This window comes from Argiope bruennichi, chromosome 3 (assembly GCF_947563725.1).
Source record: "Argiope bruennichi chromosome 3, qqArgBrue1.1, whole genome shotgun sequence".
Lineage (NCBI taxonomy): Eukaryota > Metazoa > Arthropoda > Arachnida > Araneae > Araneidae > Argiope > Argiope bruennichi.
In genome coordinates, this window is record NC_079153.1 from 138,107,757 (window position 1) to 138,127,448 (window position 19,692).

The following is a 19,692-nucleotide window of genomic DNA, read 5'->3' on the forward strand; positions in this document are numbered from 1 at the left end:
TATTCAGTTTTAAAGAGCAATGATACTTTACTGTCTTAATTCCTTTGATTGCCTCATAATTTTTGTATATCTCGTGATCAGTGACGACATCAGAAAAGTGAGTAGATGTTCCTAATTTGACGGATAAATCGGAATTTTACTTTGGTTTTCACCTTGATCAATTCTCCTCCTCACACAAAGGGTCAAATTAAAATCTAGTCGCTTTATAAAGCCCTATCTCAAAATAAATAAATAAATAAAAATGCGTACGTAGAACCGGTGATAGTATCAAACGGATGATGTCTTTTGAATTAAATCTTATTCTTGCATATTTGTATTATTTAATATTTCAAACCGTGAATGCAACGTCCTACCGTTAGCCAGTACAAGATTTCAATAATTTACTCTACAAATGCCGAACGAAAGATTGATCGTAGAGTCAGATTTAAAATTACCTTATGAAATTTCAAACAAAAAATTATAAATTCCGGTAAATTAGCATTAATATTCATCTTCTTTTCTTTTAATATCTTAAATATAAACTTTATATTTTATATAAACATTATTTAAATATATAATAAAAATATAAACTTTAATATTTTAGAGCTATTTTAAAGATAGAGCTATAGAGCATTCTCACGAAGCTCTTTTATGAGTGTGATCTAAAATTTTATGGGCTATTTTGATATTGATTGATTTGAATTTGTCTCCTAAAGTTTTATTTGCATTGCATCTGTTTAATCCGAAAAGTTTAAACATTGATCTTAATTTAGGACCTAACATTTTTTTAAAAAAATTATTGATTTGGAGACTTTTAATTTGCCATTTATAAGTATTTAGTGAGCTTTGCTTTTGCATTCGATGATGGAGAGGCGACATTAAGCTTCGTTAACGGACGTTATAAACTCGAACGAATAAAATGCCAGTAAATACGAAATAAAATGCCAGCATCTCTCAGAAAGCATATTAAACTGTTCGGAATATTAGTAAGCTATCATTCATTGGATTGTTTGAGGCAAGATTTCTGAGTTTAACCTCAAAATCGGTTTAAAATTCGATATACGTTATTAATTTTAAAGATTCTTTATCTGACTGCTCTTCAGTTCAAGTGATTTGCATCTGTGAATTCGTTGGGATTCAGTTATCGAACATCGAAATATTAACTTCATAAACATCTAACGAATAAACAGTGCTAATGAATCAACATAGCGCTAAAAGCAAATGTGTTACAGAAAGGCTGAGAATTTCCTCTAACTTAAATCGAATTAGTAATTTACTCTCAAAGATAATCAGCTCCATTATTTCATTTTCATTAACATTTTCTAAATTCAATATTATCGAAGTGCGTGGAGTGAAAGACTTGAAAGGTGTTACCTAATCTACTAACTGATTTAAGGCAATTACCAGCAATACATATCAATACTTTGTAGCAGTTTTTATTATCTTAATCCAGCAAAGAGATAAAAGTAAAGGTTCTAGACTTGATTCGGTAAAAGTAAAGTAAAGGTTTTAGGCGGATTTTGTTATCATTTATTCGTTAACAAGGGTCGATTTTTCTGAGATATTTATGTGCATAATTCACTTTATCAAAGGAAGATCCTTATTTGCCAATGTGTTACCTCTTTAAACTTCCACAATCCTCAACTGGATTATAATTAACAAATAAATTAATTTAAGCTTTAATCATATTCATTGTCTTTTTTTCATTTTAAATTGTTATAATTCATTAAGTTTAGGTAATTAATTTAGTTAATGCATTTATAAAGTCCTATATGGGTAATGACATTTCTTATATGTTAAAATATCATTTTATTAAAGTGTCCTACTTAACGGTATATCTCACAGAGGTGTTCTCTCTCTCTCATGAGAGGTGGTAATAGCTCTCTCATGAGAGGTGGCAAAATAGCTTCGCACTGATTAAAAAATTGGCGAATTCGGCGGAGACTCTATTTCCTACGGCGACAGAACGGAATAAATGAATATTTTTTTTTGTACGCCGCTATGGGAATTCAAGTCGATAAAACTTTTACTACTGCGTATGGTATGTCGCTAGAATTCAAAATATATCTTCAGAACTTGGAGTAGTTTGAACCCTCAAATATTTCGATCATTTCTTTTATTTATTTATTTTTATGTTTTTAAGCTTTCTCCTTTCTCTGTGCTTTTGGGATCTAATATCGTTATTAGATACATGTTTATATTTAGAATAAAATTATTTTTGCTACTCTGCACATTGACAACACGAAATATTTAATTCCAAAGCAAATTTCCGACAAAATAAAATTTAAATATGCTTTATCGCTATTGACTTCAAAGACAGTGTAATCGTGCATTGCTCAGAAATTCCACGCATTGCTTCTCTTTTTCGAATTGCCGAGTCCTAACTAATGTGCGAGGTTAAATATACCGGAGAAATGGTCGATTCATCTTTAAATAATTAAACTATTGATCACGTTTTATCTCATAGTATTGTAGAATTTCCATATTAGTTTATTGCAAGATAAAATTAATCTGAACTCAATTTCATGCATTTTAAATTAAATAGTTCTAGCCTTTATTTGGCTATATCATAAATCAAGTAAGAAAATGCTGAGAAATGTACTATTTCGTATTGAATTATAATTAAACAGGGCGACTTCAAATAATTTGAATATAAATCTGAAAGGCATTTTTTAGAATATCGTATTCTTTCTGTACTCTTGCAACAGCTAAAAGGGTAATACGTTACAGAAACACCACCACTGAACTTAACCGATTAAAGACTTAAAGTGTGAGATAAAACTGCTAACGTGTAATTTAAATAGATTGAGTGTAACGCTTAACTAAATCATATCCTTATTACTTCAAGATGATTTTTGTCCATTACATTATGCATTTTCTAGATTCAACAAAAGGCTATCAGCTTCAGCAACAAAGGCGAGCTCTCAATAGCAAATGCTCTCCCCACTCTTATTCGCTTTTCAAAACCATCCCTTTGGGAAAGTTCTCCATTGTTTTCTCCAGTTTGAAGAATCCACTTTCTCGTTTTCCTGGGAGAGAAATCTCCTCAGTGATTGGGAATGTGTCTAATTCATTCGAAATGCGCTCATGCATATTTATTTATCTGTCGCAGCAGCAATAAGGAATCGGAGTTCCAACAACAGGATATGAGATTTGGAGACGACAAAAAAGTATTATTACTTCCTGAATCGTCGATTAGGTAGAAAGGTTATTGAAACTGTATTGAAATGCAAGACGTTAGGTTTAACCTCGACGACAAATGCGCGAAGATTTGAGTTTCATATTGTGAAGGTTGGAAAGAGTCATGTTTAATGGTTTGGTAGATAAACATTTAAGATGGTGTGTCGATTTCATTCGCCTCGAGGACTTTTCCAATTCTTGAACTGTGCTCACTTTTCAGAGCTAGGAAGAAATTAGAAATTTACTCTTTAAATTCCTATCAAGACGATGAGGAAAAGTCTTTTTTTTTTTTCGTTATCAAATTTGTTGTTAAATGCTATGACTATGACTACGAATTCAATGATGTATTGTTAGTCGCTTGCCTACGTAGGCAAGAATTACAGTTTTTCTTCCATTGAAGATGATACATATTAACTAGCAAGTGCTTACTAGTACCGATTTTTTTAAAAATGTAGACTGATTAAAGTCAGACTCCCTACTGAAATAGAGCAATGAAATGAAAATATTGGGTAACCTTTTTTTACTAAAAATCTCATTAAAATAATTAAAATTAAAGACTTATCACCTCATCAGAAGGCAAGACTTTATTATTTGAATTTTCTCAATAGTAATATAATTCCTTAGACTTCATAGTTGAAAATCTTTTTTCAATCTTCCATACTTTACTACTAACAATCTAACTTTACTATCAATCAATCTATCTAACTTTATCACTTACAATCAATCTAACTTTACTAATTACTTTTGATCAATTTGTATACTTTACTACTAACTTTACATCTACTTTAATCCTAAGTATTTTATACCTTGTTAAAGCTCCCGTCAGTTGCATTATCGTTCTGCATATCACATTAAACAAATATATATATATAAGTAACCAAGAATATAAGCTTATGAAATTAAAATCTATTATTGAAATAATCCAAAATTAAAATAATTTCGGAAGCAAAACCAAATTATTTCGTTATCAAACTAAAAACTAAAAAAAGTTTAAAAAAACAGAAAAAGCACCATTGTATTTAGAGAGCGCAAATGCAGCTACTACTAAAACATACATGAATCTAGACAATTAGTAACAAAAACCAAGTTAAAAGGAAAAATAGAATAAAAATTACAGCAAATGAAATAAGAATCCGGTCTGAAGACTTTCTCAAGGGTCACCCTCAGGCAGGGATTCAAAATAAGGGACTTTTTCAGTGAGGAATAGACTTTTGCTGTGAAGAATCAGACAGACAAATGTCTGATTCTTCACAGAAAAAATCCCTTATTTTGAATCCTTGCCTGAGAGTGACCCTTGAGAGAGTCTTCAGACCAGGTTCTTATTTCATTTGCTGTAATTTTTATTCTATTTTTCCTTTTAACTTGGTTTTTGTTACTAATTGTCTATATATAATCTTATCCTTATATTTTCAAACAAAAGGAATCTACTTTCGCCTTTTAGTTTGTAATTTTCTCTTTTCAAATAATTAAAGTTTGAATGATTTTGAGATTTGCAATTTACTTGACTCATTAGAATATCGCCTTGTTTAGAATCGGTATGGGAACTGCTTACATTCTAACTTCCGCTAAGTACATATTCTAATATAAATGATTTTTTTATCCGTATAAATTCACAAGCAAAGTGGTAGTTAAAAGTATTTTCAATTTCTGCTAACTTCTTGAACATTTGAAACTAAACATTCAAAATATAACGTGTCGTTCATTTGGAAGAAAAGTTCTTTTTCTTTTTTGCATGGTAAACATTAAATAATATAGAATTCTTCGATATATGATAACAAAATCTCAGTTTGAATTTGTACAGCTTAAAAAACAGTCAGAGCAATCTCGCAGTCTAATCAAGGTCCATTTCTCTTACTGAAAGTAAGCTATTCAAACATTCTTCTGTAAAATTTTTAGTTTTTCTTTTAATGACTGTCTTTTTTCAAAACTGAGAACTACAAATGATTCGCAAGTTAAATGTAGAAATATTTTATATCGAAATAAGTTTTGTTTTGCGTAAAAGAAAATCTGCTTTATTTACCAATGATTTTATTTTAAACTGAGATTACGTGCTTTTTAATCCTTTCTACGGCCATGGGAATTGTACTCCCCCCCTCCCCCCCAATTCATAAATATTTGTATAAAGTTATGTAGATTTGCCTAAATTCTGACATTTTTTTTAAAAATTAGACAAAAACTTAGATGCTTTAATTTATCATCACACAGAATGGTGTCTCGATTTGTTAATTCATTATTAACTAACCAAACTAATTAATTAATCAATCTTAAATTTATGTAATAAGATAAAGGAATAACTTTTCTTAAGTAGTCTCAATAATAAAAATATCTTTATCTGCTATGACTAGAATAAAATGGTTAAAATTTAAACAAATGAATTCGAAATTGCATTGAGTTTAATCAATGTAATTTAAAATTACAATCAAACTTTCCTGCACTCTCATATAATCCTATATACAATTATGAAAACGGTTTTTTTTTATTATTTATTTTACTTGCTCAACTTGAAAGAAAAAAGCTGAAAAGTTTCTAATAAAACAGTTCTAACGTAATTACCATATTACCGCTTAATGTAACAAAATAAGAGAATTCTTTGATAAAATTACAATCATTAATTTGAATAATTTGCAAACGTTTTCCTCAATCTAAGCGAAACATGTGATTTGGGCCTTTAACTAACAATTTTAAATGAATTTTAAACAAAAACATTAAAATTTTCTGTGTAAGATGACCCATTTTTCTATAGATATAAATATTAAAAAATGATTCAATAATACCTTTAAACATTTTTATTTAATTGTGATTGCTTCCTTTTCGTAAAAATAGAATTTTGTGGTTGATTTTCATTTACTTTCTTATATGCTAGAATTTTTCAATCATTTGCATTTGTACATTCTCTAAAATTTTTTCAAATAATATTAGATAATAATACTATAATATTTTTTATAGTGCACTATTTTATATTTTCAGAATTTAACTATTAGTTGCTATATCAAACTCAAACGACTATCATTACATTTGAAAAAAAAATTATTTTGATGTATCAGAATATATGAAAAAAATGAATTATAAATTAAAGACTGAATGATAAAAAAAGGGCTAAAAAGTGGAAAATAATTAAAATAAAGAATACTTAGGAAGTCACTTAACTTTTTCTATAATTGTTACCATATATTTCTGTATAAAATCTATAAAGGACTTTAATAAATTCCTTATATGTAATAGCGCTTCTATAGGCGTATACATAATAAGATAAAACATTTATTTTTATAACAGTTTTCTAACAATTATGAGCTGAATTTCAATACGAAAAACGACTTCGAGACATCAGTCCAAACCATTCAGGCATGATAATGTTTTCTCCTTATTGTCTTGAATTTGTTAAACCTTGATTGCATCAGCTGTTATATCCAGTACGGAAAATTTTTCATATTACGATATAAATCTCTTTACAGAAAAGCTCTCTGTATAACTATCTCTCTGACCATCCTTCCATTAATTCTTAAAATCCCAGTTTCTTTTCTTTATTCATGTGTTTTTCAATAAACGATTTCCGTATCACATAAGTATGCCAGCCTGATAACATAATTAAATTAAATCTTTTTTGTATAATATGAATGTTTTAGAGTTGCTTTTTTTAAAACCGACCTCCTCCTTATTGTATTCTATTAAGCAAGCAATATTGGGCCGAAGGATTATTTTAATTGATGTGTGTTAAGATTCCAAAGCTTGAACCCTCTTCATTTGAGAGTCGCCATTTTGCTGAGATTTGGAGGATGTAGATCCCCGGAGGATTGGAGACGCTCTAATGGAAAGGAATTATTAAAGCCCCTCTGTTGTCTAACCGATGAATTTAATATCAGCGCGCGGTTTCGAATGTCTGCGGTTCATCGCGGGGATCGTATTCGCGGCCACGTTGCTTAATTGAAACCGTTCGATTTCTTAATATTGAAGAGCTCATTAAGAGAAATGGGTCCACACAGCAACCAGCTGCAAGCTGCGGAGAGGGCTTTCTCTCTCAGCTGCAGTGCTGTTTCGGAGAATAAAAATTTAGAGAAAGGAAAACATTGTCCTTTTAGCACCCTTGATCTATCTCTGCAAATTTTGGGGCAAATATCGATTTTTGTCATGTCCTTCAAACAAATTAGTTTTTAATTGTGAAGTAAAATAAAACGGAAAACAAGTAATTTAAAACTTTTCCCAATCCTTTTTTTTTTTTTTTTTTTTTTTTACTAAAATAAGAATTTTATAGAAACATTGAAAAAAAAAACGCTTATTAATGTATCAAAAAGTAGAAAGTAATGTATCAAAAGATAGATTTTAGCTGGCTCTAATTAATCTTTAATTTCTTTCTTTAATTTAGATATTTCTGAAAATCTTATAAAAGTTTCAAATCAAGTTTTTCTCAAATTCATTATCAAACTATTTCCTGCAAGCGATTACTATATTATTGAATCGATCAACTGATAATTTAGTTCTGAAAACATTAAATTAGCATATTATCACCGACAACATGCAAGTGCACAGAATTTATAAACTTTGCTTCCTCAGAAAATGAGTGAAAATATGTGAATTCTTACTTACAAACATGAAACAAGGCAAATTCAACAAAAGTGACATAAACAAACAAACAAAGTCACAATACTGTTATTCATTAGTAATGGAACAAATATTTAAGAGCTTCTTTCATAACATGAATTTAAAAAAAAACTATTTTTTGGCTTAAACTAGATTACCATGCTATTTTCTCAAAATCCAACTTCTAAAATGAAGATCCCTCTACTACCAGCCAACAGTCTATTCGATTCATTTTTCCCACCTCCTCATACACGCGTCGACCCACGCAGAAGTAATGTGGAAATTGAAACTTCGGCAGATTCTAGATTGGCTTCTTTCCCGCAATGCCTCTTCGTTAGGCTACTACGACAAGCTAATCTTGAAATCTCACTCACGGATGATTAAAATAAAATTGCTTTGTCATATTTAAGAGATGTGCAATGACATCTGTTTATAAGGGCTAAAGAATTTTAAATCCTAAAGTAAAAATTCAAAGAAGCATTCATGTGTTGGAAATGTATTTACTAGCGAATACAAAATACTGAAAAGAAAACTTAAGAATTTTTAAAAATTTATTAAGTTCCATCAGATGCAAAATAATTCAGATGCTAACTAAAACGAAGCCACATCTGAAGGATCAAATCAAATCTCTAACATTATTATAAAATTATGAAGTGAGCTCTGTTCTAAGAAATACCAGATACTATAATTGAAAATGCTTGATTCTGAAGCATCATATTGACAAACATTATCTTCATTTTTGTATTTGATAAGTATCGTGACATTTAAAATCGTATTTAATGTGTTTCTGATTTCGTGCGATAAAATCAGTCTTTGGATATAAAATGTGAAAATAATTCTTTTGTTCTAGGTTCATGCTACATCTCTTCCTTCTATTTCAAATAAAAAACTATTTACGTTATCATTACTTTAAAGGACATTTCGTAAATGTAGGTGTCGATTGGATCCTAGACAATAATTTGCATTGCGCAAAAAATTCATTGACATATGCATTTATCATCCTAAGCCATAGGGTTTTAACAGCAATAAGGAAGAATCCGATTAGAAAGGAAAGGAAGAGAGAAAATTCCAGTAAATATTTAAAACGAGTCACCAAATATTACATGTATTCACGCAAGAAAAGACCTACTAGGTTCTTCTGCGAAATTACTCTCGTCATGTAACAGACTTTGCAACGTTCATTACGATTCACACACATTCTCGTTATGAAGACTGCTCTTCCAGACATCGTTAGACGAGTCAAACCAACCGTCGGTTTGAAGATCTGCCTGGAAGTGCCTAGAGTGTGTCAAATCATTTTAAACTAACCCTATAGGTAGCTCACAACAACGGCTGTGTAATGTTTGTGTTAATGTTAACGATAACAAAATTATTTAAGCGAAAAATCTTTTTCTTAAGACTGCTGGCCAACATTTTACAAAAAAACTTTCGAAATCACTCCAAAGGAATAACATTTAGCAACAACTCTGACTTCACTTTTATGTGGTTTTGGGGAATTCTATTGCAGGAACAAAGCTCTGAAAAGCCACTTTTTGATCCATTTAGGAGTTGTAAACACGGCGTAAAGAATGACACTTTTGATCCCGGGACTACCATTTTTTATCGTTTCTTTACTTCAAAGTTTTCTCTTTATCATTTTTTTTTTTTTTACTTTTTCCGACTCTTTCTCACTGCCACAAGTTTATCGACTTCCCGTTTTATTCTTCCGTCTCCGTTGCTCCCAGGAGAAGTGGTAAAATGATCTTAAAAGTGCCTCTGAATGCCACTGAATAACGGAAGAAGGGCAGTTTGCAACGTAAGAAGAATAGGTAGATTCTCTTCCTGTGCTTTCATGTCATTTAGTTTAGAATCTTTTACATTGTTAAATAGTTAAAATGATTGAAAAATCAATTTTTCTACAGTTGCTAAGTTTAAAGAATTTTTTTATATAAACTAGAACAATCTAAAATTGTTATTCTAATCTGGACTTTTAAAACGGGAGATCAGTTAGCCATGTAAAACGGCGAGTAGAAATTCTTATTCATAATTAACTATTCATGCATAATATATGTATGCATGTATATATATGCATATAATATTGCGTTGAATGAATCGATGTCGTTATATTTAATTTAATGAAGAGAGAATCTTAAAGAATACAATCAACTAAATGAATTTTGTATAACCTATCATTAAATATTGGGTAAATACAAGCCGTAGGAGATCCCTCTTAGAATTTTTTTTCTAATATCAAGATGCAGTTTGTAAAAAGTGCAACCTGATACATGATTCACACAGCAAAGCCAAATACATTTTGGTTAAAACAAAAGATCATGGATTATATCCCCTGATTTGCTCACATTGTTTGTGAAACAATGAAACCAAATATTGTAATCATTGCTTTCTCATCTAGCGTACTATATATCGCTTGAAAGATGGTTTTGTTTTATGCCCATGTTCAGGAGAAAATGCCTATGTTTTCTAGAGAATTAGTTGAATATTTTGTCCATTGGAAAGGGATGATGCATGTCCTCAGCTATCTGAAAATGCCAGGTGCTAATGACTTTTTGGCATTTGGGTATGCAATTATGTTCTGTAATCAGTACTGTGTTTAAGGAAAAGCAATATCACTCCACGTTACTCAGGAAGCAAAGAAATACGAAAAATAGTTGTTGGAATGCGAAAGAGTTATTCTCAAGTAAACTCTCTTTGATGAAATTAAAAATTCAAATTCAACATTATTTCCAGCTATTCACATTTTTGGTACGTCTAAACGACAAATGCAGCAACCAATATGGCGATTGGCGTCTTTTTATCAATGCCAAAGGAAGTAATTTCTACAATTTTGAAATACTTGAAATTTTGATTTCGAATAGACGAGATTTTATTTCAAATGTCTTATCAGGAAAGTATTTTGAAAAATAAATGAGATAATTATGCTCTCCCCTGTTTCTCAGACATTCGAATTTTTCCTCCGCTTCGCCCACCTGTGATGTCATTTATTCTTATCTACCATTCTAGGCAGTAAACACAGATGATCCTAAAAGTTCGCGTAGACTTTGAGTAATAATCAACGAGCAGATAATTGCATTACGGATAATCGGATTTCAATAAATGAAGAATAAGTAGCTATAAAGTGTCTATGCGGCTTTCGAGGTTCTACATAATTGATAAAATAATTTTTCTTTTTTCTGTCATTAAAACGATATTTTTTTTTTTATCGTGAATATCAACTTAACCAGTTGTGTAATGACAGTTACTCTTAAATGAAAATCCTTGTTTGGTATTCGAATACCGTGTGAAATTGTCATATTTGAACTATTTAGGATAATTTATTAGCGTAACGATTGATTGGACCATTCTTTTTCAAAAGTACCTAACAGCTATAAAGTATTATGTCCCTCTAAGTAAAAGCTGTTTGAGAATCAAGATAATTCAAAGCAGGCAAAAGCTCTTCCGATTTTTTTATTGTGAGACTAGGGACTGAATTGTTAGAATGGTTTGAGTGGGTTTTAAGATAGTTAAACGTAAAGTAATGGCTGGGAAGCAGCTCTTTTGCTCATAACCTAATGGCTTTCTTTCGTATAGGCCCTGTCACGGAATCAAAGTGTTTACAGTTCAGCTTCCATCAGTGACTTAAAAGCGAAAGTGCCCGAATGTCGGTCGATTCAGCACTTATTGAACCTGGTGGAGCAATCCCAACAACTGGCTAGAAAGTAACTTTGGTGTGTGTTATTGACTGTCTAATATGAAGATTATTTAAACTCTGCATATATATTTCTCACACAATCTGCGCATCCTCACAGGCAGTATGAGAGGAATTATAACGACACTTACGCTGCAATATATCATCTTACAATTTATCTATACAAGAGCAATAAAACTCTATAGAATTCGCGGCATAATATCTGTATTGGTCAATACAGATATTAATACACATTTAAATATCAGATACAGTATCTGCAGATTCTGCAATATCTACAGTATTTTCATTTTTCGACACATTTGAGCTAAATTCTCAATTAAAATAGCATGCAAACGTTTAAAAAGAATCCTGTAACTTGTGGTTTTAATCTTAATAAAATCTTTGATTGTATTGTTCCCTTATCGAGCTTAATGCGATATTAGTTTAAAGGTGGCCTATCAAATTTCATTTTCTAGTTCTATCCATTTTTTTAACTATCATTTTCAGTGATGGGCATAATTTTACTTTTAACTCTCGAGGTCTAAAATGTAATAGTTCATCAAACTCCTTCAAGCCTAGAAGTCAAAGTTTTTAAAAATAGTTTTTTTTCCCTTTACATCAAGGCTAAAATGTAGAGCAGTTGAAGAATTGCAATTAAGATATGTCTTCCTCTGTTCCCTATCCAAAACAAAAATATCGTTATGGTTAATGATAAGAAAGTGTGCTCGCTTTCTTAGAGCAAATGCTTTTAGAAACTGTAAAGTTACTCGCACAATTACAGTCATTCCGACAGCATTTGCTTTCGTGACTATTGCCATTGACTTTTTACTGAGTATTCCGAATTACAAATCAATATCCAACATCTGGTGGCATAGATGCTAATTAATCTAAAATTTGAAAATTACTAAATACATTTTCTGGCACTAGTGTTTGACCCTTTTTGGATTTTCGATGGATCATTTTGGAATCAGCAGATTCATTTGACCTGAAGATAATTCTTCTGACTAAAAGTGTCGTTAAAAATGCTAACTTGATTGTTGTCATTTTCTCAAGACTGCACAGGGAACGGGGAATAGCTTATTCTTGTCAGTCCGGCAACACAGAGTTGATACTAAAGGCAAAATGAATGAATGAATTGTTCCTATAAATGATTAACTCCCCATTTCATTAGCGTTCCCTTAAAAGTTGAAGGATAGCTGATGAGTTTTAATACCTTGAATCGAGTCTAATTATTATTTTCAAAAATTTTATATTCTCAAAAAAATATCTGGGAAATCTAATTTATTAAATGATAACATAAAAAAAAATTCATACACCACCGGTAGTCTCTCGTTCGACAGACTCTATGATTTAAATATACCGTTTTTTGCAAAATCTTTAAACTGAAACGATATCATTCCGTTATCATTAGAAATGAATAAATTAGAAATAATTCGACAGACCCGATCATTTAAATATACCGTTTTTTACGAAATCCTTATACTAAAACGATATCATTCCGTTATCATTAGAAATGAATAAAAGAAATTTTGACGTCAGACTACATAAGCAAAGAGAGTTTGGAGTTAATTTTCAAATACAGACGAAGAATTTTTTCCCGTCTACCAGCGTTTTATAGTTTTTTAAAAAAAGAAATCTCATTTTGTTTTATAAATCTCCTTCAGTCACTGTTCTGAATGCATTAAGAGTGGTCCATATATATTTCGTCAATGGCAAATGGTATTTTATATTTGCGGAAGTGGGGTTTGCACACGCCAAAAGTATCTTGCATCCGTACTAAAAGATAATTCCGAACTCATATTTTAGTCCTATTTATTTTAAACATGAATAAAACACATATAACAATTCCACTTCAACGTACAATTTTTTTTTAAATTTTAATCAGCCCTATTTATATAAAAAAAATTGGCATGAGTTAGCTAGAGTTCGCATGAAATTCCAGTAATATTATTTGTTTTAAAAAATAAAATTCTTTTACAGTAAGACAAAGTGCAGTTATTCTTGATAGGCGATTGAAAAGGTAGTGAACATTTCAAAAACCGACATTCATTGATCATTTTTCTAATTTCTTTCCAAAATTCATTCTCCAAAAAAAAAAAAAATCGCAATCTCTTAAGAGTTCTGTTCAGTTGTGAGTCGCCTGCATTTAGAATGATAGTAAAAAATCTCGATTTTCGATATCTGCGCATATTTTCAAAACGATAGTCAAACGAGTCTCGCAAATTTAGAGAGAACATTGAAAGATGTTTTTTTTTCAGTCATTACGAATATTTTGAATTCACGTTCAGATGAGAGAAATAAACATTTATGTGAACTTGGTAAAAGAGAAAATTCATTTCTTTTTTCTAATACTGCTTCATTATATTCATTCGCTTATGACGTATTTCTCTTATTTTCTTTTGTATAAAACTACCTTTTAGATGTTGAAAATGTTTCTATTTAGAGCAAAGCGAATCATTCTCTTAATTACAATTTACTAAAGAAATAAGTTTAACTTTCATGTGACAAGACAGTAATGGCCTGTTTTTTTTTAGTTTTCGATTATCTTCCAATAGCATTCCTTGACAAGTGTTAGTTGAGCAAACATCGAAAAAGTGTATCAACGAATCGTCGCCGCTTTATTTATACGAATATAAATCATTTCTGTTAATAGAAGAGGAATGCAGCAGCTCACCAGGAATGCAGGAGATCAGCAGAAACGCCACCGCGTGTCTGTCAAGACCCGATATCGGAAGTTTCTAAGGGAGGGTGTGTTCTGGAGTGTTATCCGACAATTTGGCAGCGGAAACTGGAGCGGGTGACAGTCCGATGGGGGAGGAAATCCGGAGAAAGCTATTATTGCTGAAGTGAAGAGGAAAAGAGGTGCTTTGTCCGACCTGCTAGCATTTTCTCTGGCCGAAACAAATTAGATGGCAAGGGGAGTCAGTGGACGGTTTTGGTGTGACTTTTGATTTGTGGTCAGCTAGAGCAATTAGCAACCGAAAATGAAATCAAGATGAATCTTGAAGATAATCTCAGCTTTTTCGCTAATAATGGCCGATTTGTCTCAATTAGGCGAAAGATTTCTTCTTAATCTCTGATTCGATTGTATGTAAAAGCATCATTATTGAAGGAAATTATTAATTAATATGCTATTCGTTTGTAGTTTTAAAGCTAACTTCATAAGCCGAAATGTTTGGGTCAGGAATTTTGCAGATAACAAAAGCAGATGATCTTTAACTTTTAATTGGATATCTATTTGGTATTTGGGTTTCTCACTTTCACGCATTTTGATTTTGTAAAATCACAGTTCCGATCTCTGATATCCAATCTTCAAAAGCTAAGTAAAGAAACGCTCTCAAATCATGGTAAAACGCTTATCGCTAACATATTAAATTCAATTCAATTCTCACTAACTCATCAAATTAGTAAAAATTAATGTTTTCTTCTGATGGTATTACTGACTATTCCCTGAAATAGTTTGCATTTGCAAAAAGGTTTTCGCTTTAGTACCTTCTCTGAAAAAAATTAACAGCCGTACCTCTTTCATCAGTGATAAACGTTTCAAGGATTTTAAAGCTTGCAAAAGAAATTCCAGCACTACAGAAACTCAGAAACAATTTCTATGTTTTGTTCTGCTTAAACAGAAAATTCAAACTTCCTTTTAAAGAAACAATGCAATAACATATGTTTATCTTACTACTGTTCCATTATTATTGATTGAAGAATAGGAGTAAGATAAATTCTTGGCAGTATACATGTTACAAAGAGTCATTTTTATTATAATGGACAAAGTATAAACTTAATTACACAAGAAAAATGTTCGAAATTGCATTTCATTAATATAATGCTTCTAACAATTCGCATTTGCGAAATATATTACATGTTTAATTCATATAAGATTCGAGGACGTTTCCTCTTATAATACAAGATGAAGAGTTTTGGAAAAAAAAAAAAAAAAACAGTCTTTACCGATACTTGGCTTAAAATATATATATATATATATACCTAATATTAAGGGTTACTTATCGACTTCCGTTCGCTAAAATCTTTAAAATTGTTTTGAAACTCCCTTTAATAGTTCGACTGAGTTGAAAAATCAAGTAAGTTGCCGTGTTATTTCCCCAAAGGGTGCACCTGATGATCCTCCTTTCATTACTTTTGACATCCTCCTCCTTTCTCATCTTTCCAATGCGTTGGCCCTTGCATGATGAATTATTTATGGATCGAAATTAGCTCTCAAACAAGCGAACGTATTCCTATCAATTTACCTCAAAAAGAAATACGGAAATGTGGAACTAAACTAATTTGATAGATTCCATGGAGCTTTGTTGCCTGTCCTTTTAGCGCGATGCAGACAATAAGGTAAAAATGTCAAAGTGAAGCGCAGCCATTTGATTCCCATTTGAATTGTTTGATAAATTCCTAGATTAACTTTTAGGCATTCTGACAACCGGAAATTCTTTGTTGAACTCCACCTGTTTAAGTGTGGAGCATCGCTTTCGCAAAAGATGTGATTACCGACCGTCGGCAGTTTACGATTATGGCTTTCACTAGTTTTATCCTTTTCAAAAGTTTTATAAATTTCGATATCTTTCATTAAATTATATGTAAAAGCAAACAGCTCCACAAAGAAGAATATTTATTGAACCTTGTTTCTCTTGTTGGATAAGAATAAAATAAAGATGATAATTTTTGGCCATAACGCTACTAATCGATAAAGAAAGATATGCGCTACTAATCGATAAAGAAAGATATGCGCTACTAATCGATAAAGAAAAATGTTAATACTTTTCAGACCTGTTTTCTAAATTCTGTTTATTATTTTGTCTAGGTATAAAAAAAAGTTCAATTTTTAATATGTAGATTGTCTTTGAAATTTTTAACACTTTGAGTCAAGACTAAGTTGAAAATAAAGTATTTAAATCGTGCCCTTCTGACATTTTATGAATTTGTCTTCTCATCATTGGATGTGGCAGCAATTTCAGTATTAGGTACAGAATTTTGTTCTCGATGAATCCGCCAAGTAATTGCCACGGAAGTTTGAACGGATTTGAGTTAAAACGGGTCATCATTTAATCTCAGATGGATCGAGATTCCAGTCTGGTCTTCATTCAGTAGCTTTTTGCTAATTGCTCTTCTTGTAACAAATGTGGCATGACCTTATGATTATTTTATTCAGTAATTACCTTATTAGTTTAATGGGTAAGCATAAGGTAATAATGCATAAATGATTTCGCTATTCGTATTCGATTAAGAAAAGAGCTTGTAATTTTACACAGGATTGGAATCCAGTCTTCCATATTTTTCAATTAGCCAACAGTTAAATTAAAACACTTTTAAAATTCTGACGTAACACTACTTTCAAATAAAAGTTGTCGATTTTTTAATGTTTATAATTTAAAAAATTATCGACTGTGCCTTTTCAGTTTCTCATAGAAAAAAGAAAATGCATCTGGGATCTTTGAAAATAAATGACCTTTTGTAATTAGTGATTACAACGTATTTAATAGATTTTTCTGTCTCGATAAAGATGTGCGTTAAATAAAGTTTTATTTTTTATGCTTTTTACTCATTTTATTTGAAAGGGTAATTCTTCGTTATGTATTTGTTTCACTAGTTATCGTGACCATTTCGGTACATTTTTTTATGCATATGTTGCGTCTGTAGAATTTATTGACACAAGATCCTCAATCAGTCATTGTGCCATAATAACTTAATATACTCTTACTTTTGTACATCATTTTTCCTAATACATGGACAATATTACTTTAATCAAAAAATAGTTATTGTAGAATATATTTTTTGAATTATAATACAAGATAAATGTTTATTCCTCTGAAAAAAGTAATATACTATTACTTCCTTCCATCAGTACCAAATCTCCCATTTTAATTTTCATTTGTTATAAGTCTTCTGTTGAATAATTTAAACACTTATTTTCAAGTAGAAATCCCGCTATCTGATATCTCCTAAAAAACTAATATTGTCTCTCGTAACACTACACTTTTCCAAGACAGAGACAATTGAAAATGAATTCCATTATGTTGTTGTTTAAGACACTATTTAAAAACAAAAACAAAATCTTGAAAGTTTTCTTACAAAATCTACAAAATGCTTTGTATGGCGTCCAACATTAGGCCAATAAAATTGTTAAGCAATTCATAGGTGTAATTTCAGAGCTATCTACATTCCTTCTGGTCATTTGTCTTGGTTCTGGTTACATCCGATTCGATAGAAGACTGTTGTTTATATATATATATATATATATATATATATATATATATATATATATATATATATATATATACAATCTGAAATGCTTTCATTGTCTCTTAACTAACTATGACATTAAAGACTAAAGAAGTTAATTTAGAAAATAATGAATTTCAAAAAATTGCATACCAAAAGAAATTACGTTTAACAATTAAAAACAGACACAAACTCGTTAATTAATAATTATTTTGTATCATAAGCTCAGATGTATCGCTTTAAATGTGGAATACAAGGATGAAATCAGACAAATGCTTTCATATTAAGTTTTTTATGAGACTACACCAGATTGAAAACCTGCACGACTTCACTTTCGAGGATAATGATCTTGTGAAGGTACATCTCTATCCTGTTGTATTTATTTTTTATAAGATGAATGTTAATTAGGATTAAAATTTGTTGGACAGGATGTCAGGAAAAAAAATTCATGTTAATAGAACACAAAACTTGTCGAAAAACGCCGAAAAATAAAGTAATTAAGTTACTATTTGACATCCAAATCTGTTTCGCTGATTCATTGACTACATAAACAATAATTTAATACTTGGCTACAGATTTTACATATTCATGTATGTAAAGACGCAAATATTCTATTTCATGCCAGACGAAATTTAATGTCTGGAAGATCTTTGCCAGCAAAAAAATTATAATTTGTGTAACGATTTGCGGAAATGGATTTTGATTTACTTAATTTTCTCTAATTAATGATGATTAAACGAAGGAAAGTCCTCACAATTTCTCTATATTTTTATGCATGTTTTTAACAAAACAATTATGATAAAAAAAATTGAAATTTAAACTCGTGCATTGAAATTATAAAGAATGAGCGCAAGTTTATGAAATTTAAAATTTTTAATTAGTTAAATGTAAAATACTTAATGCTTTTTTTCTCACAAACAAAAAAAATCAGTATTTGTAAAATAAGAAAAAAAATATTTATTTGAGATGCGTTAATGGAATAGATGATGAAATTACAATGTTGTTAGTTAATAAACATCTGCATGTTATTTATTATAAAAGATTTTCATCATCAAAAATTTATTAATAATTCAGTTACCAGATAAAGCAATAGATACTCTTCACAAATAATGAAAAAAAAAAACTAATACTTTTATTCAATAACATACTAAATGCGTTGCTACTTTATCACAAGTAACTCCATTTTTAAATCAACGCAATAAATTATAAAGCTATATTAAAAGATATAGTAACTTATACAGATAGCATACTGCTTAAATTACATTTAAAGAGAGCTTTGTACAAATTATTAAAATTTTAAAATTTGAAATCTTAATAGATATTGATATTTAATTATAAATATAATAATTAATAAATTGACCATAATATTTCACTTGTAATTAAATGAGTGTAATTTTTAAAGTCTGCAAACTTAAGGTAATAGGAAATATTTCTATAAAAAGTAATATTTCATTCACATGGGTGAAGCATAAAAATATAAAGAAATCGTATTCAATTTAAGAAATGGGAAGTAAAAAAAAACATTTGATAATCTAAAAATCTAATATATTAATTGTTTTTTCTTTTTCTTATTTAAACCAAAGTGTTTGTTGACCAACTAGTTTCCTTGATCATGAACAAGTCAATGAAATGTAAATAAAAGCATTCTTAAAGCAAAATAAATGAAACCGAAACGCACGACTCATAACGATTTGAGCGGAAGTTTCAATAAAAAATTCCACTCACCATAAGAGAGTCTTCTGCTAACCTGTAGATTGGACCAGAATTTGCAGACGAGTGGCAACAGGTGAGGGGCAAAAGTCGGTAGTGTTGCTCGAGGGGCTTTTGCAAGGGCGCCCCCTTTTAAAGTAAGGTGTACGCCCCCAGAATCGCCCGCTTCCCTTGCGCGCTAGGGACAGAAACGTCAGGGCCCCATCCGGCCAATCGCAAGCACAGTCCGGCCCCTTCCAATGACGTCTTTATTCGGGAAGGGGTGGAAATTGCCCCCTTCTTTTTTAGACCCCCCCCCTGAAAGACAGATGTCTATTGTCTTCATACATGAGGATCAGGAGATGCAAAAAGTA

The 19,692-nt window shown here is 30.6% G+C and overlaps 1 protein-coding gene across 1 annotated transcript in view; it reads right to left on the bottom strand.

Annotated features, from left to right (window-relative positions):
• Window positions 1-19,427, bottom strand: part of LOC129963629 (protein PRQFV-amide-like) — a 103,475-nt gene extending 84,048 nt beyond the window's left edge. Inside the window, exon 1 of the mRNA XM_056078110.1 lies at window positions 19,355-19,427. Within this exon, the coding sequence (XP_055934085.1) occupies window positions 19,355-19,357 (3 nt within the window). The 5' untranslated portion in view covers window positions 19,358-19,427. The remainder of the gene's footprint in view (window positions 1-19,354) is intronic.
• Window positions 19,428-19,692: the final 265 nt, after the last annotated feature.